The sequence below is a fragment of the Haliaeetus leucocephalus genome, unplaced genomic scaffold (genome assembly GCF_000737465.1).
Source record: "Haliaeetus leucocephalus isolate CR32 unplaced genomic scaffold, Haliaeetus_leucocephalus-4.0 Scaffold236, whole genome shotgun sequence".
Taxonomy (NCBI): domain Eukaryota; kingdom Metazoa; phylum Chordata; class Aves; order Accipitriformes; family Accipitridae; genus Haliaeetus; species Haliaeetus leucocephalus.
The window spans coordinates 330,971-341,180 of NW_010972672.1; the positions used below are offsets into that span (position 1 = coordinate 330,971).

The 10,210-nt window shown below is 45.0% G+C and overlaps 1 protein-coding gene across 1 annotated transcript; it reads left to right on the forward strand.

Moving 5' to 3' along the window:
- The first annotated feature begins 294 nt into the window (after positions 1 to 294).
- Positions 295 to 9,851, forward strand: PSMD13 (proteasome (prosome, macropain) 26S subunit, non-ATPase, 13). Its single transcript, XM_010568045.1, has 13 exons — positions 295 to 450; positions 999 to 1,077; positions 2,002 to 2,036; positions 2,115 to 2,170; positions 2,553 to 2,596; positions 2,858 to 2,944; positions 3,830 to 4,001; positions 4,496 to 4,575; positions 4,660 to 4,785; positions 5,490 to 5,552; positions 6,511 to 6,591; positions 8,233 to 8,349; positions 9,036 to 9,851. The coding sequence occupies exons 1-13, from the start codon at positions 356 to 358 to the stop codon at positions 9,129 to 9,131; spliced, it is 1,131 nt and encodes a 376-aa protein (XP_010566347.1). The 5' UTR covers positions 295 to 355; the 3' UTR covers positions 9,132 to 9,851.
- Positions 9,852 to 10,210: the final 359 nt, after the last annotated feature.

The following is a 10,210-nucleotide window of genomic DNA, read 5'->3' on the forward strand; positions in this document are numbered from 1 at the left end:
TGGCCGGGGCCGGGGCCGCGCTCCCCGCCGGGCCTCCGCAGCGGCGCTACCGCAATGCCCCGAGTAGGCGCGCCCGCCTCTCCGGCAGGGACGCGGCCTCAGGCCTCCCCCGCCCGCACCGCCTCCGTTTTTTGGGCCGTGTCGGGGATTTTTGGGGAGTTTGTTTGGGGAGGGAGGGCGAAGGCCGGGGGCGAGGCGTTGCCATGGCTACCGGGGGGGCGGCGGGGGAGCGGTCGCCGCGGGGCCCTACGGTACCCAGCGTGCCCCGCGCGGCGCCGGAAGTGAGTGTGCATTTCCGGCGGGGGCGGGCGGGCGTCGGTGTCGCTGCCTCCTCTTCCTCCCTCCGTCCGTCGCCATGAAGGACGTGCCGGGCTTCTTGCAGCAGAGCCAGAGCTCGGGGCCGGGGCAGGCCGCCGTGTGGCACCGCCTGGAGGAGCTCTACAACAAGAAGTGAGTTTTGGGGGGGGCCCGCTGCCGTGGTCACACCTGCCCCGGGGAGGGGGCCGCTGCCCTCGGCGGGGCCGGCCCGGCTCCCGGCCGCCTCTCCCAGCTGTCCCGGGGCGTTGCTGTGGGGCCGTGCCCCTCCACACGCCTCCCCAGGGCCGGGCGTGTGCTGTCCTGGTCTGTCTCGCAGAGAGCGGGGCTCCGCGGCCCTGTGCCGGGGTGCGGCGTGCCGGGCTGAAGGGCCCTCCGTGCGTGGGACCGGGCTGCTCCCCGCGTCCCGTCTGTAACTCGGTAGTCCTCTGACCAGCACGTAGCCGTGGAGAATCGGGGAGTTGATTTCCGCGTTGTTTTCCCTGGGGTTGCTTTGTGTCGGTGCCCTGGAGGGGGGGGTCTCTGCCACCGGTTTTCGTTTCTGACTCGTCTCCGTCATTAGTCGGAGCAGCTGCAGAGATGGGCGGGCTTGGCAGACTTGGGGCGTGAAATACAGGATGTGGCACCGTCTGAGGAGCTGGTATGAAGTGTGAACTCGCTGAGTGACCTTCTTGTTTCTTAAGGCTCTGGCACCAGCTGACTCTGCAGGTTTTGGACTTTGTTCAGGACCCTTGCTTTGCCCAAGGAGATGGACTCATCAAGGTGAAGTGCTTGATTGTTTCCAAGGGTTTTAGCTTTCCCTAGTGAATACAAGTGGTGGTATTTTTGTACCAGTGAAAAATAAGCAGCCTGTGACTTGTCTCTGGAGAATTATTAAACTAGGTGAATTCAGCTTTCTGGGGTTTATGCACTAGATGTGAGTGTGCGGGATTTAGTTGGTGTGTGAAAATTCTGCTAAAATTAAATGTGTCAATTTTAGGAGCTTCAAAATGATTCTTCAATTTCATTCACTCAAGACTTTTTTGGGGGGGGGGGGGTGCAGGAGGAGCCTTTTTCTTTCCCTTTTGTAACAAGGGGTTTACAACTGCAAGTGTAGGATGGATTGCCAGGTGTTCACAAATACTTCAAAGTATTCAGTAGGTTATTTCACCCACTGTCTGGGGACTTCTTCTAGTTATGAAGATAATGGCATACTCAGTCCAGAGTCGCATGTTCTCTGTATGCTACAAGTAATCATGTATTTTTGCTCTCGTTTGTGTTCTTAGGTTAAAATTCAGCTTCCCAGGAGCTAGTGATTTCCATGATAAAGAGCCATGGGTTTCTAGAGACAATCTCTTTTCTGAATGTGTGCAAAGAGAAATTTGAAAGCTTTAGGCCTGTGCTTACTGTACAGTGATAAATGCAGACATGCACCAGGCCAGCCTGTAGCAGGGAGGTGTTGTGTTGTAGCACCTGGTAGCTTGTGAGTTTCTTGAATCACTGCTTGCAGTTGGAAGGCGACTGCAGAGATCAAATTATCTAAACTGAGCAATTTTTGGCTCCCTGCATTCTTTACAGTGTAGACATTTCTGTATTGGATCCCCACTACTTTGTTGGAAAAATGAATTGAAATACAGTGAAAAGCGAGTGTTGTAGCTGAAACAAAATACCCTTTTGCCCTGACTGTTGATATCTTTGTGCCTACAGCTTTATGAGAACTTCATCAGTGAGTTTGAACACAGGTGAGTTTGTTTGCTTGGAAGTTTTTAGGTAACCTACTGTTGACTCAGACTGTTACAGCAGTGAGCTTTTTGTTCTAGGGTGAACCCCTTGTCCCTGGTAGAGATCATTCTTCATGTAGTCAGACAGATGACAGGTAAGTGTCCTTACCTCCTACTTACAGTATTTTTAGTAACTGATGGCTATGAAATTTGACTAGTTAAAAGTAACAGCTAAATCTTCAATGTTAAGCTATTGTCTTTCTGGTGTATTGAAAAGGGAAAGCATTAATCAGACCTTAAATAATTGCTGCTACATAGGATAGCAAGTTGTGTGCTTCACTAGAGAAATGGCTGGTGAACAGAAAGCCTGGCCTACGACAGTAGTGCCTTTTGAAGGTTGAGCGGTACACTATAGAAAAAATATATTCCAGTCTTCGTGATCCCAGTAAAAGGATATATTTTTAAGTTGATATTTAGTTCCATGGGAATTCCTGATATTGCTGCTTTTTTTTTTTTTTCTTTTTTATAATCCTCCAGATCCCAATGTGGCCCTTACTTTTCTGGAAAAGACTCGAGAAAAGGTATTTTTGAAATTGTTTTTTCTGGTAGTCCACCTACGGGAATTGTTTTGCGTGTGAGCATATAGGGTATAGCTGAAGAGGCAGATATATGTGTGTTGAAACCTGTGCTGGAGAATACCTACTCCTTTTCTCAGTGAACAACTCCGTATTTTAATGGAGGAACATGTTAACAAATGAAATGCAACCAACAGTCTAGGTTTCAAGAGCCTACCTGGCTGCAAAGGTAATACTCTCTAAACATGTATCTTTGTGTAACTGCAGGTAAAAAGCAGTGATGAAGCTGTCATTTTGTGTAAAACAGCCATTGGGGCGCTCAAGCTGAACATTGGAGACCTGCAGGTCACCAAGGTGAGGTGATGACTTGAGTAGTTCAAGCGTTCGGGTAGTTTGGAGCACTGTGACACACTTCAGCAGTTGCTACAGCATGGACCTGCCTGAGTCTGTGCTTCAGTTTTGAATGAGAAGATAAGTTTGCAGCTCCTAGGATTTCCAGGAAGACCTGTGGTTCTGCTTTACATCTTGTAGGCCATAAAAATGGCTGTATAATACTTATGGCCAAATCTCTGAAGCTTCAGTAAGATTCTGATGCACATAGCCTTTGAGGTGCTGTTGCTTATTGGTGGCCTGCAACTGATCACTGCAACTGTTGGTGTGCACAGCTCAGGAGAGGGGAAAAATACCTTAATATATTCCGGTTCGCAGCTTAGAGGATCTCATTAATTCCACAGTGTATGTGCTGCTTGTTGGCGAGCTGCTAATTTTGACTGAATTAGTGTATCGTTTCCTGTGCTAAGCATGTTGTTTATTTCATCTCTTGGCTTTTTTTAGAACTGTCTCTTAAATGTGAGATGAGAGGTTTTTTTATGCAGCGCAGCTTTGTGTCTCTTAGAGCAAGTACAAAGTTTGTGGGTTTAGTGGGTATAAGTATATATAAAGTGTGTGTGTATATATATGTATATAAGTATAGCTGCAGGGTTGTTTTTTGGGGGTTTGGGGATGATTTTTTTTTTTTTTTTGCTAACTACTATGTAAAGGGAGAATGCCATTGCTTTATTTTTAATGCTGTGGTAGTGGCTTTGGCTGTGGTCTCATCTGTTTTAGTACTGAGTGGATATTACTTCTGGACCACACAAGAATGCTGTAACCCTTACAGTGATGAACTAAAGGCTGGGAGCATGGGTGTATATGAGGTGTACCTTCACCTGTGACAAAGAGGTTCTTGCCCTCCTCTAGGAGACCATTGAGGAGGTTGAGGAGATGCTGAACAATCTCCCTGGGGTGACTTCAGTTCACAGCCGCTTCTATGATCTCTCCAGCAAGTACTACCAGACAATTGGGAACCATGCCTCTTATTATAAGGACGCTCTGCGCTTTCTGGGATGCATTGATGTTAAAGATCTGCCAGGTAGCTTGTCCTTTGCCAAGCGTAGAAAGTCCTAGTTTTCTTTCTCTGTTTCATCACTTCAATGTAAATAAATGCACTGGCAGAGAACAGGTTTTCTCAACATTATTTGGAATCTGCCATAGTTAGGCCAGGATCTAGCTAGAATGAGGGGGAACCCACAAGAAGAATGGCTGAGTAGGGTTCTGCTCCTAAGCTGCATTGAGGTGATGGGAGGGGGGAAGTGCCCCCACCAGAAGGGACAGTTTGTTCTAGTTTCCAAAAGCCTTCACTGTAAATTCAAAAAGTGGCCCTTTTGTGCTACTGCTGTGGTGACTGCAGGCTTCTGAATTTCAGGCTTGGGAGAGGATGAGGAGGAGGGCTGGGAATGATTTAATACAGGCAGAGAGAAGGGTGAGGGAGGGGTTGATGGGGCTTAGACTCCTGCTTCATCCAAACCATTTTTGTTGTTTTGTTTTTGTTTTTTTTTGTTTTTTTTCCTTTGGGTTTTCTTGCAGTATCAGAGCAGCAGGAGAGAGCATTTACCCTGGGACTGGCAGGGCTCTTGGGAGAAGGTGTTTATAACTTTGGGGAGCTGGTAAGTTGATGCTGCATTGCTTCAGTTGTTGGCTATCGGGAATTGATTTTACCCTATTAACATTATCCTGCCTGTTTTTTGCAGCTCATGCACCCTGTTCTGGAGTCCCTGAGAAACACCGATCGGCAGTGGCTGATTGACACACTTTATGCCTTCAACAGTGGTAATGTAGAGACGTTTCAGTCTTTGAAGTCGGCATGGGGTCAGCAGGTGAGTGAATGAGTTGCTATATTGCTTAAGGCCTAGGCTCAATATTTACAGAGGACACTTAGATTCTGTGGACCTTTACTTTAAGAATTCCTGACTCCGGTGCACTGGTATGATTTTAGTCATAGCATAGTAATGTTTCTTTCATCTTGATACGTATCATTAGTTTTCTTTTGGCTTCCCTCTCTGATTGAAAAAAGTAAAGAGAAATCTCTTGTGATCCAAGGGCAAAGCAAACAAGAATGTCATGCAGTTCTGCACAGGAATATAATCTCTGATTTAACTTCTGTAATGCCATTCGTTCCCAGTATTAAACTGCTTCCAGTGTAAAATAGTGGTTTTCCCTTGTGTTCTAAGAATTTTGAGGAAAACAGTGGTGGTGTTGGTTATTAACTACATTGGCTGTACCAGAAATTATTGACATAGCGGTAATTTACAGGTTGACTTGTATGTCCACTTGTGCAAGGCTGTGACCTTTGATAAAAGGTTGCCTACCCTGTGAAGTGTTGCATTTTGTTGTGCAGTTCTTATGGTTTACTTTACGGAACCATTACCAGGCAGTGGGTGGGTTGTAATGACCTTCTCCCTTGAAAATGAAGGTAGTGGGTCCCCAGGTGGCTTACTTCTGTGGATAGCATGCTGTTCTCCCCTTGGGGGGAGGGGGGAAGTAATAATGAACTTATTTGTTTCATTTTATCCTCTTGCAGCCAGATCTGGCTGCAAATGAAGCACTTCTGCTGCAAAAGATTCAGCTGTTATGTCTTATGGAGGTGAGCCGAGAACTGTGATGTGTTAAATGTGGGACATGGAAAGGGCCTGCTCCAGCTACCTTTGGGTGGGGGTAGCACTGTTAAATTTTCCGTTCTCTGCTGGGTGCATTCATTCACTCATGGTACAGAAACTCATGGGTATAAATCGTTGACTGCGAATTTTGCCTCTAGGTGGTGCCAGAAGGCAAGTACTGCTGGGGGGGGCGGGGGAAAAGCCTTGTGGTGTGCTACTTGTAGTTTCAGGGGTGTGCTCTTTCAGCCAGGATGTGGAAATGGGGAAGAAAAGCGCAAGCTTTGTATCTTGAGAGTGGTATCTGAAATGACAACTCTTAAAGTATGTTCTAGTGTAACAAAGATTTCTAAAATGCAGTTAAAATCTTAGTTTCCTATGGACTGAAAATCTTTTCCCAGATAGGTAACCCTATCAGGTTTAAACAGTTTCTTTCCTGTCACTTGAAGGCTTTGGCTTTGTTGTTACTGAATAATACTGGTGTATAAGCCTCCATGGCCTTGGATTTTTTTCAAAACCTTAAATATTGAGTTATCTGAAGCGTAACGTATGTTTATAGACACCCACATACCAGTATGTGTGTATGTTAATGTGTGTATATATATATTTCACATCTAGTGTTTTACTGTGAATGAGTTTACCACCTATAGATACTGTGTTATCTCAGGGATTTGATGCGCACTGAGACGTTTCAACACAGATCGATCTGCTTTATTTGGAGATTACATTGTTACCTAGAAAAACTGCTTTTTGGAGAGGAGGGAGTGGTACGACTCCTTTCTGCTGACGTAAATGCATTTTTCTTTGAAGTATTTTGATTAAATATGAGAAATGCAGTTGCTACTGCAGATTGAGAGCTCAGCAGGGCAGTATGAGGGAAGCTGTGCGCACTGTTGGAAAAAACTAAAACTGTGTGGGATTTTTGTTTGTTTGTTTACTTGAATTCAGATGACTTTCACCCGGCCAGCCAATCACAGACAGCTCACTTTTGAAGAGATTGCCAAGAGTGCCAAAGTCACTGTGAATGAGGTGAGGTCAAGTTTAGACAAACTTGTTAGTGTCTATGTTCTGAAGATCTAAAAGTGTCTGGATAGACCTACTCCCATAGGTGAACTCTTAAGTAGAAATGTTCTCTCCTGTTCTTGTGCATTTGGAGAACTTTTTTCTTTTTAAGAAGGAATTAACTGGTGCTCCTGTTTCTTGGTAAATAAATTCCTGAAGATTCTTAGTCATAGTCTGAAGTTGGAAGAGAGCTCTGTAGGTCGTCTGTTCCCACCTGCTTCTGAAAGCAGGCCTTTGGATTAGGTTATGCAGGGCTGTGCCAAGATGTCTTGAGTATTTCCAGAGAGGGGAAATGTCACTGATGTTTAATTTTTCTCATGGTGAAGAATTTTCTTCTGTTATCCAGATGGTATACCTGCTGAAGCAAATCCTGCATGTGGTCTCTTGTCCTTTCACCCCATGTCCTTGTGAAAATAGTACCTCTTATCTTCCGTGCCTTTTAGGTACTGGAAGACTGTGATGAGGTATCCCTGAGCCGCCTCTTCTAGGCTGAACAAATAAAATTTCTTCCTAATGTCAAGTTCTCAGCCTGCTGGCCCTTTGCTAGACTCTCTCCAGTTTTGCAGTGGCCCCCTAAAACTGAAAGGGGGTGATGCAAAACTGGATATGGTGCTGCAGCTATGCTCCAACAAGTGCTGAGTGGAATAATCGTTTTCCTTGATCTGCTTGCTGGCTGTGTTCTTACTGATGCAGACCAGGACACAGTTCCCCTTTGTTGCTGTCAGAGCACACCCCTGGCTCTTGCACAGTTTGCTGTCGTGTCCCTGTCCAACCTCCCCCGACTCTGCTCCTTTCCATCAGAGTATACCACAGCCAGTCAGTCAGACCTCCGTCTGTGCTGTTGCTTGGGATCGTTCGGTCTCAGGTGAAGGGTTCTGTGCTTATCTTCACTGTGCTTCATGTGATTCATGTTAGTTCAATATATTGAGCCCTCTTTTCATGGTAGCTTTTATTTCCAGCACATCTACCTCTCCCTGCCAGTGTGCTCTCATCTGTGAGATTGTCATCCAGCTAGCTTAAAGATTATTAAATAGTATCAGACCCAGTATCAACCCCTAAGAAGCGCTACTTGTGACCAGCTGCCTGTTGAACTTCAAACCACTAACCACTACTGTTTGAGCTCAGTGGATTTTTCACTCATCTTGTAGTCCTACTGTCTGTTCTGTAGCTCACTAGCTTGTCAACAAGGATGTGGTAGAAGGTCTTGTTGAGCACTTTGCTAAAAGAAAGGTACAGGGCACCTACAGCGTGCTCTTCAACCACTGAGCAAGTTATTTAATTTTAAAAGGCAGTCCTATTGGTCGAGCACATCTTGACCGTGGTAGATCCATGCTGACTTTTTCCAATTACCTTGTCCTTCCTGGGATTTCAGAGAAAAGAAAGGAAATCTGCTCTTAGAGGAAAGAAGTCTCTCCTGTATATGTAGATGTCGATTAAAACCTAAAAGAGGATGGATGTGGGAGAGGCTGCAGCTGTTCTTGATTTTGTTGTGTATAGTAAACAGTCTTCCACAAGCTAGTGCTATTTAAGGGTTTTATTTATCTTGGGGGAAACTGGGTGATTCTCAATTGTTTCCTTCCGTTATTTTTTTTTTATTATTATTTTTAGGTGGAACTGCTGGTGATGAAGGCTCTCTCGGTAGGCTTGGTAAAGGGCAGTATTGATGAAGTTGATAAGAGGGTGCACATGACATGGGTACAACCACGCGTGTTGGATTTACAACAGGTAATGACCAGCTTGAATATTAAGGTAGTTCTAACATGTTTTCTTGTGTGAGGTGATCTGGAAATTAAAATAAGAACTGTGAAGGGTCACTGTCTGAGAATTAGTCTCCTTAGTGCTTCTTGAAAATGCTCAGGGAAAGAGGAATTATTTCCGCTTTTCCTCATTCCTTTTTATATTGCCACCTTTAGGTCGTACCTAGGGTACATGGTGCATGTCTTCTGAAAGCCACACAAACCACCGTAAGACACAAATGCTATGACTGTTTTTCAGAAGGATGCAGACATCTGTGTGGCTGCTTCAAGCCTAAATGCATGAAACAAAATCTTGGAGTATCTGGGTTGTAGGTGGCATGCTTGTCTGGGAAGAGAGGATTTCAGGGTGATAAAGACAAAGGTGCTGACCTTCTCAAGTTCATCCTCCTAACATTTTAGGAGACTGTATAGGGTGCCTTTACCTTTAAAAAAAAAATCAATACATGTAATACTAGCTTCAAACAATTCCTTTTGTGCATTTCAGTTTAACTTTAAACATTGTTGGGTTTGATGGTAAAAGATGTTAAGTAGCATCTTTTCTAGATGCATGGGGTTTTGAGAGGTTGTTTGGGATCTCAAATGTTTGTCCTTAAAGGTGAATATTGGTATTTCCAGGAGTTGAGGCATTAAAGTTATTGCGGGCTTGCCTTGCAGATCAAAGGAATGAAAGACCGCCTGGAGTTCTGGTGCACAGATGTGAGGAGCATGGAGATGTTGGTGGAGCACCAAGCTCATGACATCCTAACATAGAGGACCTTGCACTACCCCTGGGAGATTAATTTCTACTGCTACTGATGCTAGCAGCACTCAGACCACTGACTCTGTACTGAATTATATTGAAGGGGGGTGGGTGGGCAGAGGGGAGAGCAGCTTTTTGAGCTTGTTAGAAGGAGTAAGTGGCCTTTTGCTGTGTAACCCTTTGGTGCTTGGAGTCAAGATTTCCCTATGCGCTAACATTAGTGGCACTGACATGAGAGCTCCCGTCCTGCTCTTGTAAAAGGAGGACAAAGGCTCCGCAGTGGTTGATTTATCAGTCTTGTTATTAAATTGTTGTGGGAGGATGTGATGCTGGTTGCATGTTACAGGAGTGGAGGCTATTTGCCAGGTAAAGGGGTAGCAGAAGCTCCGTTATGAAAACATGCTAGAGAGGTGCCTGACCATTGTATGTGGTATTACTTAGTGGTATTGGCCTTAGGAGGGCATGACCTTCCGCGGTAACTTCTCTCCCCCTGCCCCTGCAGCAGCCCAAAGGCAGCATTACTGAAATCATCTTTCTCCTTTTGCCCTCTTTCTCCACAACCCCTCCTCCTCATCTGCAGCAGAGGGAGTGTTTACTCCATCAAAGGGTTTTTTCCAGGATTACCGTTTAGTGGATGTGGTTTTATATACTTTTGGGGGTGGTTGTCTTTTACGAACACTTTGTGCTAAAGTGAAATGCAGCAGTGTTGCTGGAATAAACTTCTCTGCCTTCCCTTTTCTGTAGTTGTTTGTCATCTTCATAACTTGCAGTTGGGCCTTTGTTCTGTTTAAAAATATGCTTCCTTTTAAGTTTCATGTTACACAAATCGTCTGTCCAAGGACAATACAGATTTAAACAGTCTGTTAATCACCAGTGGGATTAGTATTTAACTTACTTAGCACGTGGTACCTTGGCATGTACTTTATTGTCAAGTTCCTTTCTTTTGTGGGAAGCTGTAGTTCTGATGCCTTTTCTCAAGTTGAGTAAGCATTATGGATTGAAAAAGCCTAAATAAGGCCTGAGACAAGTTTTTGTTCTGCTTTTGCCTCTTAACAACTGCTGCTTTTAAAAACTTTCTGTAATGTAATTG

What these genes read in the sequence shown, in the direction of transcription:
- PSMD13 (XM_010568045.1), top strand. Translation starts at nt 356, where the DNA reads ATGAAGGACGTGCCGGGCTTCTTGCAGCAGAGCCAGAGCTCGGGGCCG. An exon ending in GAGGAGCTCTACAACAAGAA is followed by an intron (nt 451 to 998) that starts GTGAGTTTTGGG and finishes TTGTTTCTTAAG; the next exon opens with GCTCTGGCACCAGCTGACTC. An exon ending in GCGTGTTGGATTTACAACAG is followed by an intron (nt 8,350 to 9,035) that starts GTAATGACCAGC and finishes CTTGCCTTGCAG; the next exon opens with ATCAAAGGAATGAAAGACCG.